Source organism: Cetorhinus maximus, unplaced genomic scaffold (genome assembly GCF_964194155.1).
Source record: "Cetorhinus maximus unplaced genomic scaffold, sCetMax3.hap1.1 HAP1_SCAFFOLD_457, whole genome shotgun sequence".
Classification (NCBI taxonomy): domain Eukaryota; kingdom Metazoa; phylum Chordata; class Chondrichthyes; order Lamniformes; family Cetorhinidae; genus Cetorhinus; species Cetorhinus maximus.
Window position 1 is genome coordinate 246,046 of NW_027596401.1, and position 16,678 is coordinate 262,723.

The 16,678-nt window shown below is 54.8% G+C and overlaps 1 protein-coding gene across 1 annotated transcript in view; it reads right to left on the reverse strand.

Moving 5' to 3' along the window:
• LOC144673740 (high affinity cGMP-specific 3',5'-cyclic phosphodiesterase 9A-like) overlaps positions 1–16,678 on the reverse strand; it is a 48,148-nt gene that overhangs the window by 15,204 nt on the left and 16,266 nt on the right. The window contains exons 3-9 of the mRNA XM_078535441.1: positions 16,271–16,348; positions 15,138–15,178; positions 10,722–10,776; positions 7,249–7,319; positions 6,433–6,514; positions 5,129–5,213; positions 260–334 (exon numbers count right to left, since the gene is read on the reverse strand). Coding sequence (XP_078391567.1) covers positions 260–334; positions 5,129–5,213; positions 6,433–6,514; positions 7,249–7,319; positions 10,722–10,776; positions 15,138–15,178; positions 16,271–16,348 — 487 coding nt within the window. The remainder of the gene's footprint in view (positions 1–259; positions 335–5,128; positions 5,214–6,432; positions 6,515–7,248; positions 7,320–10,721; positions 10,777–15,137; positions 15,179–16,270; positions 16,349–16,678) is intronic.

Sequence of the window (16,678 nt, forward strand, 5' to 3'; positions counted from 1 at the left end):
TGCCCTGCTAACGTCAATATCTGCACGTGTATATCCCCAGTCTCTCTGCTCTTGAACTCGATTTTCAGGTTACCGGCCAGGAATCTGACCATAGAGGGGGTTGGCTGTGTTAGCTCCCTCTGTCCTGCTCACAACATTCGACGCCAATGAATACCGGTGACCCGTCTTAGGACCGACCCCATACCAGCAGAGGTTCCGAGCGCCAACATTCACCCGAATAGATCCATGTTTCTGGAGAGGGTGTGGTCTTGATATTTACCTCATTAGGGGCCCATTGCCAAACGTCGAAGGTTGGCTTCTTGAGAGCTGCGATGGTTTCCTGTGACAGGGTGTACTGTGGGACAAGAAATCGCCAGATCAGTGCACGAGAGACAGGTCAGTGTGGTAGCAGCTCAATATCCTTAACCCTGTTCCAACCCCGACAAAAACAAAGATGTACATTCGGACAGCGCCTGTCCGACAGGGCAGCACTCCCTCAGTGCTGACCCTCCGACAGAGCAGCACTCCCTCAGTACTGACCCTCTGACAGTGCAGCACTCCCTCAGTACTGACCCTCCGACAGTGCAGCTCTCCCTCAGTACTGACCCTCTGACAGTGCAGCACTCCCTCAGTACTGACCCTCTGACAGTGCAGCACTCCATCAGTACTGACCCTCCGACAGTGCAGCGCTCCCTCAGTACTGACTCTACGACAGTGCAGCACTCTCTCAGTACTGACTCTCCGACAGTGCAGCGCTCCCTCAGTACTGACTCTCTGACAGTGCAGCACTCCCTCAGTACTGACCCTCCGACAGTGCAGCACTCCCTCAGTACTGACCCTCCGACAGTGCAGCACTCCCTCAGTACTGACCCTCTGACAGTGCGGCAATCCCTCAGTACTGACCCTCCAACAGTGCAGCACTCCCTCAATACTGACCCTCCAACAGTGCAGCACTTCCTCAGTACTGATTCTCTGACAGTGCAGCGCTCCCTCAGTACTGACCCTCCGACAGTGCAGCACTCCCTCAGTACTGACCCTCTGGCAGTGCGGCACTCCCTCAGTACTGACTCTCCAACAGTGCAGCACTCCCTCAGTACTGACCCTCCGACAGTGCAGCACTCCCTCAATACTGACCCTCCAACAGTGCAGCTCTCCCTCAGTATTGACTCTCCGACAGTGCAGCACTCCCTCAGTACTAACCCTTCAAGAGTGCAGCGCTCCCTCGGTACTGACCCTCCGACAGTGCAGCGCTCCCTCAGTACTGACTCTCCGACAGTGCAGCTCTCCCTCAGTACTGACCCTCTGACAGTGCAGCGCTCCATCAGTACTGACTTTCCGACAGTGCAGCGCTCCCTCAGTACTGACTCTCTGACAGTGCAGCACGCCCTCAGTACTGACTCTCCGACAGTGCAGCGCTCCCTCAGTACTGACCCTCCGACAGTGGAGCACATCCTCAGTACTGACTCTCCGACAGTGCAGCGCTCCCTCAGTACTGACTCTCTGACAGTGCAGCACTCCCTCAGCACTGACTCTCCGACAGTGCAGCGCTCCCTCAGTACTGACCCTCCGACAGTGCAGCACATCCTCTGTACTGACTCTCCGACAGTGCAGCACTCCCTCAGTACTGACCCTCTGACAGTGCGGCACTCCCTCAGTACTGACCCTCCAACAATGCAGCACTCCCTCAGTACTGACCCTCCAACAGTGCAGCACTCCCTCAGTACTGACCCTCCGACAGTGCAGCACTCCCTCAATACTGACCCTCCAACAGTGCAGCTCTCCCTCAGTATTGACTCTCCGACAGTGCAGCAGTCCCTCAGTACTAACCCTTCAAGAGTGCAGCGCTCCCTCGGTAGTGACCCTCTGACAGTGCAGCGCTCCCTCAGTACTGGCTCTGACAGTGCAGCGCTCCCTCAGTACTGACCCTCTGACAGTGCAGCACTCCCTCAGTACTGACTCTCTGACAGTGCAGCACTTCCTCAGTACTGACTCTCCGACAGTGCAGCGCTCCCTCAGTACTGACCCTCCGACAGTGCAGCACACCCTCAGTACTGACTCTCCGACAGTGCAGCGCTCCCTCAGTATTGACCCTCTGACAGTGCGGCACTCCCTCAGTACTGACCCTCCAACAGTGCAGCACTCCCTCAGTACTGACTCTCTGACAGTGCAGCACTCCCTCAGTACTGACCCTCCGACAGTGCAGCACTCCCTCAGTACTGACCCTCCAACAGTGCAGCTCTCCCTCAATATTGACCCTCCGACAGTGCAGCACTCCATCAGTACTAACTCTTCAAGAGTGCAGCGCTCCCTCGGTACTGACCCTCCGACAGTGCAGCGCTCCCTCAGTACTGACTCTCCGACAGTGCAGCACTCCCTCAGCACCGACCCTCCCACAGTGCAGCACTCCCTCAGTACTGACCCTCCAACAGTGCAGCTCTCCCTCAGTATTGACCCTCCGACAGTGCAGCACTCCCTCAGTACTAACTCTTCAAGAGTGCAGCGTTCCCTCGGTACTGACCCTCCGACAGTGCAGCGCTCCCTCAGTACTGACTCTCCGACAGTGCAGCACTCCCTCAGCACCGACCCTCCCACAGTGCAGCAATCCCTCAGTACTGACCCTCCAACAGTGCAGCACATCCTCAGTACTGACCCTCCGACAGTGCAGCACTCCCTCAATACTGACCCTCCAACAGTGCAGCTCTCCCTCAGTATTGACTCTCCGACAGTGCAGCACTCCCTCAGTACTAACCCTTCAAGAGTGCAGCGCACCCTCGGTACTGACCCTCTGACAGTGCAGCGCTCCCTCAGTACTGGCTCTGACAGTGCAGCGCTCCCTCAGTACTGACTCTCCGACAGTGCAGCACTCCCTCAGTACTGACCCTCTGACAGTGCAGCACTCCATCAGTACTGACTTTCCGACAGTGCAGCGCTCCCTCAGTACTGACTCTCTGACAGTGCAGCACTCCCTCAATACTGACCCTCCAACAGTGCAACTCTCCCTCAGTATTGACCCTCCGACAGTGCAGCACTCCCTCAGTACTGACCCTCTGACAGTGCAGCACTCCATCAGTACTGACTTTCCGACAGTGCAGCGCTCCCTCAGTACTGACTCTCTGACAGTGCAGCACTCCCTCAGTACTGACCCTCCGACAGTGCAGCGCTCCCTCAGTACTGACTCTCTGACAGTGCAGCACTCCCTCAATACTGACCCTCCAACAGTGCAACTCTCCCTCAGTATTGACCCTCCGACAGTGCGGCACTCCCTCAGCACTGACTCTGACAGTGCAGCTCTTCCTCAGTACTGACTCTAACAGTGCAGCACTCTCTCTACTGACCCTCCGACAGTGTTGCATTCCCTCAGTACTGACCCTCCGGCAGTGTCACATTCCCCCAGTACTGACCCTCCGGCAGTGGAGCGGTCCCTTGATTCAACTATGTTCCAATAAGATCACCTCTCATTCTTCTAAACTCCAATGGGTACAGGCCCAGCCTGTCCAACCTTTCCTTATAGGATAACCCCTCCCCACATCAGGAATCAGCCGCGTTAACCTTCACTAAACTGTTTCTGATTCAATTACACCCTTCCTTAAGGAGACCAAAGCTGCCCTCAGCTCTCCCGATGTGGCCTCACCAACGCCCTGTACAACTGTATCAAAACATCCCTACTTTTATATTCCATCTCCCTCGCAATAAACAACAGGGTTCCACTTGCCTTCCTGATCATTTGCTGTTCCTACACACTAACTTTTCCTTATTAATGTACCAGGACACCCAGATCCCTCTGTACCTCAGAGTCCTGCAACCTCTCTTCGTTTAGATCATTTGCTCCTTTTCTATTCTCCCTGCCCAAGTGGACAAGTTCACATTTTCCCACCTTGTACTCCGTCCGCCAATTCCTTGCCCACTCACCTAACTGATCTATATTCCTTTACAGACTCCTTATGTCCTCTTCACAACTTACTTTCCTGCCTATCCTTTGTATCATCAGCAAATTCAGAAACCATACATTCGGCTCCTTTATCTAAGCCATTGGTATAAATTGTAAATTGTTGGGGCCCCAGCATTGATCCCTGTGGCACTCCACTCATCCCATCCTGCCAGGCTGAAAATGACCCATTTATACCTACTCTCTGTTTCCTGTTAGCTAGCCCATCCTCTATCCATGCTAATATGTCACTCCCTGCACCATGAGCTCTTATATTGCATAGTAACATTTGATGTGGCGCCTTGTCAAATGCCTTGGGAAATCTAAGTACAGCACATCCACAGCTTCCCCTTTACCCACGTTGCTGGTTACTTCCTTAAAGAACGTCAATAAATTAGCCAAACATGATTTCCCTTTCACTAAACCATGGAGACTCTGCCTGATTACATTGAGATTTTCTAAGTGCCATGCTCTAACCTCCTTAATAACTGATTCCAGCATTTTCCCTATGACCAGGTGTTAATCTAACTGGTCTGTAGTTTCCTGCTTTCTGTCTCCCTCCTTTCTTGAATACAGGAGTCACATTCCCTATTTTCCAATCTGATGGGACCTCTCCAGAACCGAGGGAACTTTGGAAAATTAAAACCAATGCATCCACGATCTCAGCAGCCACTCCTTTTCAGACCCGAGGGTGAAGTCCATCAGGACCCAGGGACTTGTCAGCTTTTAGTTCAAATAGTTTTCTCAGTCCCCCTTTCCCTGGGGATTGGAATTGTTTTAAGTTCCTCCCACCCACCTCCTGATTCACAATTATTTCTGGGATGTCATTTGCATCCTGTACAGTGAAGGTGCAAAATATCTGTTCAACTCATCCACCATCTCCTTATTTTCCAATTATTAATTCCCCAATCTCACCCTCCGGCAGACCAACACTCACGTTACTCCCTCTTTTCCTTTCTGAATACCTGTAGAAGTTCTTACTGTTTTTATATTTTTAGCTAGCTTTCTGTCGAACTCTAATCTCTCCCTGCTCAATAATCTTTTAGTCGCTCTTTGCTGTTTCTGTCCAATCTTCTCTTCATGGTGGAATTATACGCTCTTTCCTCCAACTGGATACTATCTTTAACTTCCGTCGCTAGGCACAGAGAGTGCGTCCTCCCCTCTACTCCTGTTTATAATGACCTTAAGATCGACTCGCAGGGTTAATGAAGGGAGAAGACCTACCTTGGGATATGTAGGGATATCACGCCTCGCAGTCAACATTTTTTTGTTAATGCCTGGAGAGTCACAGCCACACGTGTAGCCCAACCTGGGGGAGTGAAACAAAGACAGGAGAGGTGTATCAGAGATTTGGCGTATCGTGTGAGAAAGAGTAGGGCTAAATCTCCCAGAATCAAAGGGCTGTAGGACTCCCACAACACATGCATTTCCCTAGCGCCTTTCCCTGCCTCGGGACGCCCCCCCCACCCCCCAAAGCGTTTCACAGCCAATGAAGGACTTGCCTTGACGCGCGGCCACTGTTGCAATGTCGGAACTGCAGCAGCTGATTGGAGCACAGCAAGATCCTACAAACAGACATGTGATGATGACCCAGATCATCTGTTTTTTAGTGATGTTGGTTGAGGGATAAATGTTGGCCCCAGGACACCGGGGAGAACTCCCCCCTGCTCTTCTTCCAAATAGTGGCTGTGGGATCTTTCACACCTGCCCGAGAGGGCAGACGGGGGCCTCGGTTTAATGTGTCATCTGAAAGACAGTGCAGCACTCACTCAGTACTGACCCTCTGACAGTGCAGCACTCCCTCAGCACTGACCCTCCGACAGTGCAGCACTCCCTCAGTACTGATCCTCCGACAGTGCAGCACTCCCTCAGCACAGACCCTCCAGCAGTGTAGCACTCCCTCAGTACTGACCCTCCGACAGTGCAGCACGGCACTCAGAGGGTGAGTACTGAGGGAGTGCTGCACTGTCGGAGGGTCAGTACTGAGGGAGTGCCGCACTGTCGGAGGGTCAGCGCTGAGGGACCACCGCACTGTTGGAGGGTGAGTACTGAGGGAGTGCCGCATCGTCGGACGGTCAGTACCGAGGGAGTGCTGCAGTATCAGAGGGTGAGTACTGAGGGAGTGCCGCACTGTCGGAGGGTCAGTACTGAGGGAGTGCTGCACTGTCGGAGAGTCAGTACTGAGGGAGTGCTGCACTGTGGGAGGGTCAGCGCTGAGGGAGTGCCGCACTGTCGGAGGGTCAGTGGTTGACTCTTAACTGCCCCTCTGGAATGGCCGAGCGAGACGCTCAGTCACGTGAGACCAGCTCCCGGCCTTCAGGAGCGTTAGCTCGCCGTCATGTCCCCAAGGGGCAATTAGGGGTGGGCAACCCACGGCAGCCTTGCTGGGGAAGGCCACCCGCTGGTATTAAACCCCATCACCCTTCCCCCCCCCAACCCCCACCTCCGAGACGTCCCTCTAACCCAGAGGGTCGCGGTCTGGGGATTTGGGCCTAGGTCAAGCTCTCGCGGCCGCGTCATTCTCTTACTTTTCCGTCTGTCCGACCGCCTCCCTCAGCTTCCTGATGTCCTCGGCGCACCTCCCGACCTCCGCCGCCTTCTGTCTGCCCACTGCCAAGAGGAAGGAATCCTGTGAGTCGCTACGGTGGGGGTGGGGGTCCGTGTCTCGCGACGTTAGGCTCTACCCGGCCGGTGGGGGGCCTGGGTTTGGCCCACCGACGGCGCTGGGGGGAAGGGTGGCCCTCCCGTTGTTAGTTCCTGTACCCAAGATGGTGGTCGAGGCCTAGCCTGCCTCCCAACAGCCTTAAATAAATACCCCCCCACCAAATCCTTGGGCAAAGCCAGGACCCCAGGGAGAAAGATCCAGGGCCAATCAGGGGGGGAAAAAGCTCTGGAACATTCCACGATCACCTTGGTGGGTGGTTGGGACTGAGACGCAAGGTAAAGGGGTCGGCCATTTTGGATGGAGGTCAAGAGAAATGTCTTCACTCGGAGGGTTGCGAATCTGTGGAATTCTCTCTCCCCACCCCCCACCACCCCCCACCCCTGTGGAGTGGTGGATGCTCCGTCTCCGGGTCTATTCGAGACCGAGATCGATGGGCCTTTGGGCACCGAGGGGGAGGGCGGGAAAGTGGAGCTGAGGTCGGAGGTCGGAGGTCGGCGCTGATCATCGCATTGAGTGGGAGAGCAGACTTCGAGGGGCTGAATGGCCTCCTCCCACACTCTGCGATGGACAGGCGGCACTGACGGGGACCTCCGAGATGCCTCGGTCCGGCCACCGACACAAGGGGGAAATCGCCACCTAGCCCGGGGCCAACGCTCGGGGGAGGTCAACCCCCACTCACCGTCCACTCTCCGCTCCAAGGTGTCCAGTTTGGCTGAGAGCTCGCTTCTGAGATCGTCGACTCCTAAGGCCCTGAAAAACATTCCAGTTGGAGAAAAGTGAAAGGCTGGCGAGTGTCTCTCCCCCATCACCCTCACCCCGGCTCCCTTCCCCCAGCCTCAGAGGCGTCCAAAAGCCTTTCACGGCCGATGAAGGAGCTTTCATTCGTCTTGTAGGAAACGCGGCATCCAATTTGCACGCAGGAAGCTCCCACAAACAGCCCAGGCCATAATGGCCCAGGTCACTGGGTTCTCTTGTCTTCGGTGACATTGGCCGAGGGATAAATATCGGCCTCGGGACACCGGGGAGAACTTCCTCCCCCCCCCACCTGTTCACCCTCCAAATAAGGGGCCGTGGGATCTTTCACACCCGCTCCAAGAGGGCTGCCCCGTGAGGAGAGCTCGAGGAGAATGGGCCGGTGTTAGGCCATAAGATATAGGAGCGGAAATTAGGCCATTCGGCCCATCGAGTCTGCTCCGCCATTCAATCATGGCTGATAAGTTTCTCAACCCCCATTCTCCCGCCTTTTCCCCGTCACCTTTGATCCCCCTTACCAATCAAGAACCTATCGATCTCGGTCTTAAATACACTCAATGACCCGGCCTCCACAGCCTTCTGTGGCAATGAATTCCATCGATTCACCGCTCTCTGGCTAAAGAAGTTTCTCCTCATCTCTGTTCTAAAAGGTCTTCCCCTTTACTCTGAGGCTGTGCCCTCGGGTCCTAGTCTCTCCTACTAATGGAAACATCTTCCCCACATCCACTCTATCCAGGCCTTTCAGTATTCTGTAAGTTTCAACCAGATCCCCCCCCTCATCCTTCTAAACTCCATCGAGTATAGACCCAGTGTCCTCAAACGTTCCTCATATGTTAAGCCTTTCATTCCTGGGATCGTTCTCGTGAACCTCCTCTGGACCTTCTCCAGGGCCCAGCACATCCTTCCTGAGATACGGGGCCCAAAATTGCTCACAATGTTCTAAATGTGGTCTGACCAGAGCCTTATAAAGCCTCAGCAGCACATCCCGGCTTTTATATTCTAGTCCTCTCGAAATAAATCCCCGCGGTTTAGAGGAATGAGAGGTGATCTCGTTGAAACGTGTTAAATCCTTGGAAGGTTTGACCCGCTCGATGCTGAGGGGCTGCTTCTCACTCCCTTCACCCCCCACCCCGCTCCCCGATACCCCACCAAAGCGGCTGGAGAGTCAAGGCTTGGTGGGGCCGGAGGGTGGGTGGGGAGGTCACAGTCTGAGGACAAGGGGTCAGCCATTTTGGACGGAGACGAGGAGAAATGTCTTCACTCGGAGGGTTGCGAATCTTTGGGATTCTCTCCCCACCAGGGAGCGGTGGGCGCTCCGATGCTGAGTCTATTCAAGACCGAGATCGATGGGTTTTTAGGCTCCGAGGGAGAGGGCGGGAAAGTGGAGCTGAGGTAGGAGATCGGCCGTGATCGTGCTGAACGGGGCAGCAGGCTCGAGGGGCCGAATGGCCTCCTCCTGCTCCTATTCCTGACCTTTGTATGCCTGTGTCCCCCTTTTATGGACGTGGGTGTCCATGATGCCTTGTCTCCTCCCTCCTCTCCGAGCACCTTGACCCTCGCTGAGGAAGGGTTTGGGGAAATGTGGACAGTGAGCGTCGGGGAGCTATTCTACCAGGGCATGTCTCGTCATCGTGTAACCCTCACCCACTCCAAACCACCCCTCACCACACCCACCCCCCCCCACCTCCTCCAATCCCGACCATACACCTGCCCCCCCAGCTCGGCGATGGGGGGGTGGGGGCAGATACACTGGGAACACAGGAACACGGGTGCTCACTGGAGGACGGAATTGGATTAAGGCCACGATGCCCACTGTAGTCGAGTGGCTCACCGAGACTGGCTGTCCAGGGCTGGCAACAGCTAAAAGGGCACAGACGCCTCAGGGCGAAAGGGTCAGTAACCCAGTTAATAGATGTCTCAGACTGCGTGTCTCAACAAGGGGATAAGGGGAATTTAGGGAGCCTACTCTCCCATGTGACTATGTCCCTCGGTTAGATGTTCCTGTGTTCCTGTGTTCCCAGGTTGCTGTGTTCCCATGTTTCTATGTTCCCATGTTGCTGTGTTCCTGAGTTACCGTATTCCCATGTTGCTGTGTTGCTGTGTTCCCATGTTGCTGTGTTCCTGAGTTCCCGTGTTCCTATGTTGCTGTGTTCCTGAGTTCCCGTGTTCCTATGTTGCTGTGTTCCTGTGTTCCCGTGTTCGCCTGTTCCTGAGTTCCCGTGTTCCCATATTCCTGTGTTCCCGTGTTCCAAAATTCCCCAGTTCCTGTGTTGCTGTGTTCCCATGTCGCTGTGTTCCTGAGTTCCCGTGTTCCCATGTTCCTGAGTTCCCATGTTGCTGTGTTCCTGAGTTCCCGTGTTCCTGAGTTCCCGTGTTCCTATGATGCTGTGTTCCTGGGTTCCCGTGTTCCTATGATGCTGTGTTCCTGAGTTCCCGTGTTCCTATGTTGCTGTGTTCCTGAGTTCCCATGTTCCTATGTTGCTGTGTTCCTGCATTCCCATGTTCCCATGTTCCTGAGTTCCCATGCTCCCATGTTCCTGCATTCCTGTGTTCCTGTGATCCCGTGTTCCCATGTTGCCGTGTCCCTGAGTTCCGGTGTTCCCCTGTCCCTGAGTTCCTGTGTTCCCATGTTCCTGTATTCCCGTGTCCCCATGTTCCTGAGTTCCCGTGTTCCCATGTTGCTGTGTCCCTGAGTTCCGGTGTTCCCCTGTTCCTGCATTCCTGTGTTCCCGTGTCCCCCTGTTCCTGCGTTCCCGTGTTCCTGTGTCCCTGCGTTCCCATGTTCCCATGTCCCTGCGTTCCTGTGTTCCTGTGTCCCTGCGTTCCCGTGTTCCCATGTCCCTGCGTTCCCGTATTCCCATGTTCCTACGTTCCTGTGTTCCTGTGTCCCTGCGTTCCCGTGTTCCCATGTCCCTGCGTTCCCATGTTCCCATGTTCCTGCGTTCCTGTGTTCCCATGTTCCTGCGTTCCTGTGTTCCCGTGTTCCTGAGTCCCTGTGTTCCCCTGTTCCTGCGTTCCCGTGTTCCCATGTTCCTGCGTTCCCGTGTTCCCGTGTCCCTGCGTTCCTGTGTTCCTGAGTCCCTGCGTTCCTGTGTTCCTGAGTCCCTGCGTTCCCGTGTTCCCATGTCCCTGCATTCCCGTGTTCCCATGTTCCTGCGTTCCTGTGTTCCCGTGTTCCTGAGTCCCTGTGTTCCCCTGTTCCTGCGTTCCTGTGTTCCCCTGTTCCTGCGTTCCTGTGTTCCCATGTTGCTGTGTTCCTGTATTCCCGTGTCCCCCTGTTCCTGCGTTCCTGTGTTCCCCTGTTCCTGCGTTCCTGTGTTCCCATGTTGCTGTGTTCCTGTATTCCCGTGTCCCCCTGTTCCCGTGTTCCCGTGTTCCCGTGTTGCTGTCTAGCCTTACCTGGAAAGATGTTGCGCAACCTCGACAAAAATATTTTGCAGAAGTTTTTCATGACCTGTGAAATTGAGAGACAAAAATGCTTGAGTTTAATGAGAAGAGACAGAGGCCTGAGCTCTCTTCATAATTTCTCAATCGGAATGGTTACACTTACAGAGTCAAGGTCAAGCATAGCCTTAATGTGGTGAGGGGTCAGCAGCACATGGTTAAGAAACCACAGAAACAGGCCATTTGGCCCATCTGCTCCGTGCTGGTGTACCTGCTCCACATGAGCCTCCTCCCACCCCCCTCTCCATCTCACCCCATCCCCATATCCTTCTATTCCTCTCTCCCTCATGTGTTTATCCAGCTCCCCCCTTAAACACATCGACACTATTCACCTCGACCACTCCCTGTGGGAGCAAGTCCCACATTCTCCACACTCTCTGGGTAAAGAGGTTTCTCCTGAATTCCCCATTGGGTTTATTAGTGACGATTTTATATCGATGGTCCCTAGTTCTGGTCTCACTCCGACAAGTGGAAACATCTTCTCTACGTCTACCCTATCGAAACCCTCTCATCATTTTAAAGACCTCGATCAGGTCACCCCCTCAGCCTTCTCTTTACTAGAGAAAAGAGCCCCAGCCTGTTCAATCTTTCCTGATAGTTATAAGCAGCTGGTATAATTTAAGTAAATTGTTTTGACAACTTCTCCAGTGACTATATCATTTTTACAATAAGGAGAACTGTGCACAGTGCTCCCAGTGTGGTCTAACCGAGGAATATGGAGACTGGAACTGTGCACAGTGCTCCCAGTGTGGTCTAACCGAGGAATATGGAGACTGGAACTGTGCACAGTGCTCCCAGTGTGGTCTAACCAGGGGATATGGAGACCGGGACTGTGCACAGTGCTCCCAGGGTGGTCTAACCAAGGGATATGGAGACCGGGACTGTGCACAGTGCTCCCAGTGTGGTCTAACCAAGGGATATGGAGACTGGAACTGTGCACAGTGCTCCCAGTGTGGTCTAACCGAGGGATATGGAGACTGGAACTGTGCACAGTGCTCCCAGTGTGGTCTAACCGAGGGATATGGAGACTGGAACTGTGCACAGTGCTCCCAGTGTGGTCTAACCAAGGGATATGGAGTCCAGAATTGTGCACAGTGCTCCCAGTGTGGTCTAACCAAGGGATATGAGTCCAGAATTGTGCACAGTGCTCCCAGTGTGGTCTAACCAAGGGATATGGAGACTGGAACTGTGCACAGTGCTCCCAGTGTGGTCTAACCAAGGGATATGAAGTCCAGAATTGTGCACAGTGCTCCTAGTGGGGTCTAACCACAGGTTAACAGGAGTTGAACACAACTTGCCATTCAATTCCATCCCTGTAGTGCAATACGCCCTCAGTACTGACCCTCCGACAGTGCAGCACTCCCTCAGTACTGACCCTCCGACAGTGCAGCACTCCCTCAGTACTGACACTTCGACTGTGCGATAGTCCCTCAGTACTGACCATCCAACAGTGCAATACTCCCTCAGTACTGACCCTCCAACAGTGCAGCACTCCCTCAGTACTGACCCTCCGACAGTGCAGCACTCCCTCAGTACTGACCCTCCGACAGTGCAACACTCCCTCATTACTGACCCTCTGACAGTGCAGCACTCCCTCAGTACTGACCCTCCGACAGTGCAACACTCCCTCATTACTGACCCTCTGACAGTGCAGCACTCCCTCAGTACTGAACCTCTGACAGTGCGGCACTCCCTCAGTACTGACCCTCTGACAGTGCAGCACTCCCTCAGTACTGACACTCCGACTGTGCGACAGTCCCTCAGTACTGACCCTCCGACAGTGCGGCACTCCCTCATTACTGACCCTCCGACAGTGCAGCACTCCCTCAGCACTGACCCTCCGACAGTGCAGCACTCCCTCAGTACTGACCCACCGACAGTGCAGCACTCCCTCAGTACTGACCCACCGACAGTGCGGCATTCCCTCAGCGCTGACCCTCCGACAGTGCAGCACTCCTTCAGCACTGACACTCCGACAGTGCAGCACTCCCTCAGCACTGACCCTCCAACAGTGCAGCACTCCCTCAGTACTGACCCTCCGACAGTGCAGCACACCCTCAGTACTGACCCTCCGACAGTGCGGCACTCCCTCAGTACTGACCCTCTGACAGTGCAGCACCCCCTCAGTACTGACCCTCCGACAGTGCAGCACTCCCTCAGTACTGACCCTCTGACAGTGCAGCACTCCCTCAGTACTGACACTCCGACTGTGCGACAGTCCCTCAGTACTGACTCTCCCACAGTGCAATACTCCCTCAGTACTGACCCTCCGACAGTGCAGCACTCCCTCAGTACTGACCCTCTGACAGTGCAGCACTCCCTCAGTACTGACTCTCCGACAGTGCAGCACTCCCTCAGTACTGACCCTCCGACAGTGCAGCACTCCCTCAGTACTGACCCTCTGACAGTGCAGCACTCCCTCAGTACTGACCCTCCGACAGTGCAGCACTCCCTCAGTACTGACCCTCCGACAGTGCAGCACTCCCTCAGTACTGACCCTCCGACAGTGCAGCACTCTCTCAGTACTGACCCTCCGACAGTGCAGCACTCTCTCAGTACTGACCCTCCGACAGTGCAGCACTCCCTCAGTACTGACCCTCTGACAGTGCAGCACTCCCTCAGCACTGACCCTCTGACAGTGCAGCACTCCCTCAGTACTGACCCTCCGACAGTGCGGCGCTCCCTCAGTACTGACCCTCCGACAGTGCGGCGCTCCCTCAGTACTGACCCTCCGACAGTGCGGCACTCCCTCAGTACTGACCCTCCGACAGTGCGGCACTCCCTCAGTACTGACCCTCCGACAGTGCGGCACTCCCTCATTACTGACCCTCCGACAGTGTGGCACTCCCTCAGTACTGACCCTCCGACAGTGCGGCACTCCCTCAGTACTGACCCTCTGACAGTGCAGCACTCCCTCAGTACTGACCCTCCGACAGTGCGGCACTCCCTCAGTACTGACCCTCCGACAGTGCAGCACACCCTCAGTACTGACCCTCCGACAGTGCGGCACTCCCTCAGTACTGACCCTCTGACAGTGCAGCACCCCCTCAGTACTGACCCTCCGACAGTGCAGCACTCCCTCAGTACTGACCCTCTGACAGTGCAGCACTCCCTCAGTACTGACCCTCCGACAGTGCAGCACTCCCTCAGTACTGACACTCCGACTGTGCGACAGTCCCTCAGTACTGACTCTCCCACAGTGCAATACTCCCTCAGTACTGACCCTCCGACAGTGCAGCACTCCCTCAGTACTGACCCTCTGACAGTGCAGCACTCCCTCAGTACTGACTCTCCGACAGTGCAGCACTCCCTCAGTACTGACCCTCCGACAGTGCAGCACTCCCTCAGTACTGACCCTCTGACAGTGCAGCACTCCCTCAGTACTGACCCTCCGACAGTGCAGCACTCCCTCAGTACTGACCCTCCGACAGTGCAGCACTCCCTCAGTACTGACCCTCCGACAGTGCAGCACTCTCTCAGTACTGACCCTCCGACAGTGCAGCACTCTCTCAGTACTGACCCTCCGACAGTGCAGCACTCCCTCAGTACTGACCCTCTGACAGTGCAGCACTCCCTCAGCACTGACCCTCCGACAGTGCAGCACTCCCTCAGTACTGACCCTCCGACAGTGCGGCGCTCCCTCAGTACTGACCCTCCGACAGTGCGGCACTCCCTCAGTACTGACCCTCCGACAGTGCGGCACTCCCTCATTACTGACCCTCCGACAGTGCGGCACTCCCTCAGTACTGACCCTCCGACAGTGCGGCACTCCCTCAGTACTGACCCTCCGACAGTGCGGCACTCCCTCATTACTGACCCTCCGACAGTGTGGCACTCCCTCAGTACTGACCCTCCGACAGTGCAGCACTCCCTCAGTACTGACCCTCTGACAGTGCAGCACTCCCTCAGTACTGACCCTCCGACAGTGCGGCACTCCCTCAGTACTGACCCTCCGACAGTGCGGCACTCCCTCATTACTGACCCTCCGACAGTGTGGCACTCCCTCAGTACTGACCCTCCGACAGTGCAGCACTCCCTCAGTACTGACCCTCTGACAGTGCAGCACTCCCTCAGTACTGACCCTCCGACAGTGCGGCACTCCCTCAGTACTGACCCTCCGACAGTGCAGCACTCCGTCAGTACTGACGCTCCGACAGTGCAGCACTCCGTCAGTACTGACGCTCCGACAGTGCCTATCTCTTGAAGATTTCGTGCTGTGAGTGTTCTTGACGTTTTGAACCTTTGATCAGTTTTAAATATTAACTTTGGCTTTGAAGAAACACTCAGAGCAGGTTATTAATTTTTTAGCCTGTGCCAATGCTGTATTGGGACGCAGCTGACCAGGTTTACATGACAGTGAATATCGCCTACCTGTTTGTTGGTCTGTCACAGCTGTAACCTTATATGGAAAACTGTAAAAAGATGGGGGGAATTAGTGACTTTGCAGAAATATAAATAATTAACTCTCTGGGCGGTATTCCTGTGTACACTCTCCCCCTATCACTGACTCTACCCACCCATTTAATCCCCTCCCACATCCCCATGTACACTCTCCCCCTATCACTGACTCTACCCACCCATTTAATCCCCTCCCACATCCCCATGTACACTCTCCCCCTATCACTGACTCTACCCACCCATTTAATCCCCTCCCACAGCCCCATGTACACTCTCCCCCTATCACTGACTCTACCCACCCATTTAATCCCCTCCCACAGCCCCATGTACACTCTCCCCTATCACTGACTCTACCCACCCATTTAATCCCCCTCCCACAGCCCCATGTACACTCTCACCCTATCACTGATTCTACCCTCCCACAGCCCCATGTACACTCTCCCCCTATCACTGACTCTACCCACCCATTTAATCCCCTCTCACATCCCCATGTACACTCTCCCCTATCACTGATTCTACCCTCCCACACCCCCATGTACACTCTCCCCTATCACTGACTCTACCCACCCATTTAAACCCCCTCCCACAGCCCCATGTACACTCTCCCCCTATCACTGACTCTACCCACCCATTTAATCCCCTCCCACAGCCCCATGTACACTCTCCCCTATCACTGATTCTACCCTCCCACACCCCCATGTACACTCTCCCCTATCACTGACTCTACCCACCCATTTAATCCCCTCCCACAGCCCCATGTACACTCTCCCCCTATCACTGACTCTACCCACCCATTTAATCCCCCTCCCACAGCCCCATGTACACTCTCCCCTATCACTGATTCTACCCTCCCACACCCCCATGTACACTCTCCCCCTATCACTGACACTACCACGCATTCAATGTCCTTCGTGTTGTTAATTCACACACACAGTTCTACCCATCCATGTAGGATCTTCACTATTAGACTCTGTGCTCCTGCCCGGTGCAGACAAAACCCCAGACCCACTGTTGAAGAAATGACCCTTGTGGACATTGCTGACAATCTCGCTTTATACTCGTAAACTATTATACATTTCGTTGGCAGCTCCAACAAGTTGTCTAACCTCTCAGAGTTGGTAGGCATCTCGGGGTTTATAACAACTGGTTTTCCAACTTGATCAACCAACGATACCACCTCCCCTCTGTAAGAAAGATGAGAGAATTTAAACAGACTTTGCATTTCTCTAGAGCCCTCCACCACCTCCGGACATCCCAACGGGTTTCACTGCCTCCCGCTCTTTTCCAAAGATTGTCCAGGAGACCTCATGTACTCCACATCTGTTGCTCCAGAGTTGTCACACCGCAGACATCGCGGAAGAAATTGCAGTCGCAGACAGTGCAGCACTCCCTCAATACCGACAGTGCGGCCCTCCCTCAGTACCGACAGTGCGGCCCTCCCTCAGTACCGACAGTGCGGCCCTCCCTCAGTACCGACACTGCGGCACTCCCTCAATACCGACACTGCGGCCCTC